The 2,390-nt window shown below is 49.0% G+C and overlaps 1 protein-coding gene across 1 annotated transcript in view; it reads right to left on the reverse strand.

The window, feature by feature from the left end:
• Nucleotides 1–2,390, reverse strand: part of SCP2 (sterol carrier protein 2) — a 55,084-nt gene that overhangs the window by 47,596 nt on the left and 5,098 nt on the right. The window contains exon 2 of the mRNA XM_019501286.1: nt 1,830–1,887. Coding sequence (XP_019356831.1) covers nt 1,830–1,887 — 58 coding nt within the window. The remainder of the gene's footprint in view (nt 1–1,829; nt 1,888–2,390) is intronic.

The raw sequence follows: 2,390 nt of genomic DNA on the forward strand, positions 1-2,390 counted from the left end.
GCAGCGTCCCAGCTGCCTACTGGGAGCAGCCCAGGATCCCAGCCGGCAGCAGCTCCCCAGAGCCAGGACTGGCTGCAGCCGGGAGACTCCGGCATCAGCTCCGCACCGGCGTGTGCAGGTGTGCTTCGAAGCAGGCGGTTGGCAACAGGCTTGAGGCAGTGTAACCCCAGTCTCTCCCCAGCACAGAGGTGATGAGCCCGGCCAGCTGTTTGTAGCCAGCCCGGGCTCTGGGCAGCAGCAGCAAGCAGAGGGCAAGCTGCAAATAGCTGCGCCGGGCTGCACAGCTCCGGCATCAGCTCCGTGCTGGCGGCAACTGCGTGCATACCTTGGGGCAGTGCATCCCACCCCGAAGTGCCGTGCAGTCGCTGCCAGCACGGAGCTGATGCCAGAGTTAGCTGTGGAGCCCGGTGCAGCTATTTGCACCCTGCCTGCTGCTTGCTGCCACTGCCCAGAGCCCAGGCTGGCTATAAACAGCTGTGCCGGGCTCATTGCCACCATCCCGGGAGCGGGGGAGAGACTGGGGCTGCGCTGCCTCAGGCCCCTACCTCCAAGACGCACCTGCACGTGCCGGTATGGAGCTGATGCCAGAGCCCGACACAGCTGTTTGGAGCCTCCTGGCTGCAGCCGGCCCCAGATCTAGGGAGCTGCTGCCAGCCAGGATCCCGGGCTGCTCCCAGCAGGCAGCTGGGACACTGCAAGCCCTGCTGGGAGCAGCCCGGGCTCCAGCAGCTACCTAGAGCTGAGGTAGCTGCTGGGAGCCACAAAGCCTGGGCTATGGGGCAGGGACAGTAGGGCTGGGGGGCAGGGGGCACAAGCAGGGCATCCTGCCATGTACCCCTTGTCCTCATTTTGTTTTTCTGCCATGCCGGCACTCTGGCCAAAGAACATTACCTACCCCTGGTGTAGACCAAGGTTCCCACTTAAGTGATGATTGGAAATACCTATGAGGCACAGGCATGGCTGTAGGGGAGGTTCAGAGGCTGTAATTAGCCCGTAAGGTGATGAGTAGTGACACTGGTGCTCACAAGTGAGATCTTCCTTGGGGAGCATTGCGGCAAGCTGCTTTTTCTGAAAGTATCCTTTCAAAGTGTGGCAGGTTAGAAGAAGGAGAGACGTCCTCTTGCTTCCTTTGGGCAATTGGCTAAGAGGGTATTACAGCCACCCCTGGAGTAGGACCCTGTTACAGTAAAATAAATCTTCTCTAATAAATAAATACTTCTGTAGAAGTGTTAAATTGCTGGTGTAAGATTTAGAGATGAGACGATAGTGCTGGAATATGATAAATATTTAAGATCTGTAATGTATCCAGAATAGTTTCCCAGTCACAATGTGTTGAAATAGCTAGGTAAATAATACATATTACCTCCATACAGGAAAAAAAATAAGCCATAGGAATTTCATAATTGTATCACATGAATGACTCAAGTACTTTGGCTGATAATAGGTAGTGCCAAATACCATAGAGAAGGGACAATTTTGCATTAACTGTTATATAAAGTTTCCTCCTGATAATTCAATCATGTTTTATATTTTTCTATGAAGTTTGATACACACTCATTTTACTTAATGCAACTACATATTATTCATATAAATTTATAATACATTTTAATCCTATACCTTTACTACAAGATGAATCAATTATTTCCATGAGTCAATTATGTACTATATACAAATGTATTTCCTTCCATCAGTTTTAAATTTTGCTGCATTTTACATGCATTGGTTTTCTCTTTGTCCTTGTATTATGAGAGAGATAATCTACACAATTCAAAATAAGTTTAAGATGTTTAAAAAAACAAAACAAAAACCCTTCTTAGTTGTTAAATTACCTGCCTCCTCAGCCATGTCAGGGTAGTCAAAGTTGGCCTGCACCCCAGGTTTTTCAAACTAGCAAACAAAAATAAGATTTGAAATTAGTACAAATGTACTTGTTGAAGATGCTACGCTTAAGCATCATATGAGCAGTTATGAGCACTCAGGGCAGAAGTTCAACACAGTCTCTGCTCCAAAAAGACAATATGGCATAAGTAAAGCGTAGAGCAAGGAGGGAAGCTCTAGGGGGGCACCAATAAAGATGTTCTTGGCTGATACCAATAGCCACTGATTAACCAACCATATCAGCTGATGCTGATCCCATAACCAATATTTAGTAATAGTGCAGGGTATTTTAAACTACTGACAAACTTTTTTGTTTGTTTTGCATTCACACGCATGCACACACGCACGCACTGCCTGCCCACTCTGACCATTGATGAGGAAGGCGGTAACTGCCTTATTCCCATACACGTTGCCCCCCTTGCCCACAGCTCCTACCTGCAGCCCCACTCCCTGCACAGCCCGTGCTGCTGTCCCAGGTAGGTGCGGTGGACCCTTGTATGGACAGTGGCACC

Source organism: Gavialis gangeticus, unplaced genomic scaffold, assembly GCF_001723915.1.
Source record: "Gavialis gangeticus isolate Ggan-Ray unplaced genomic scaffold, GavGan_comp1, whole genome shotgun sequence".
In the NCBI taxonomy this organism is placed as follows: domain Eukaryota; kingdom Metazoa; phylum Chordata; order Crocodylia; family Gavialidae; genus Gavialis; species Gavialis gangeticus.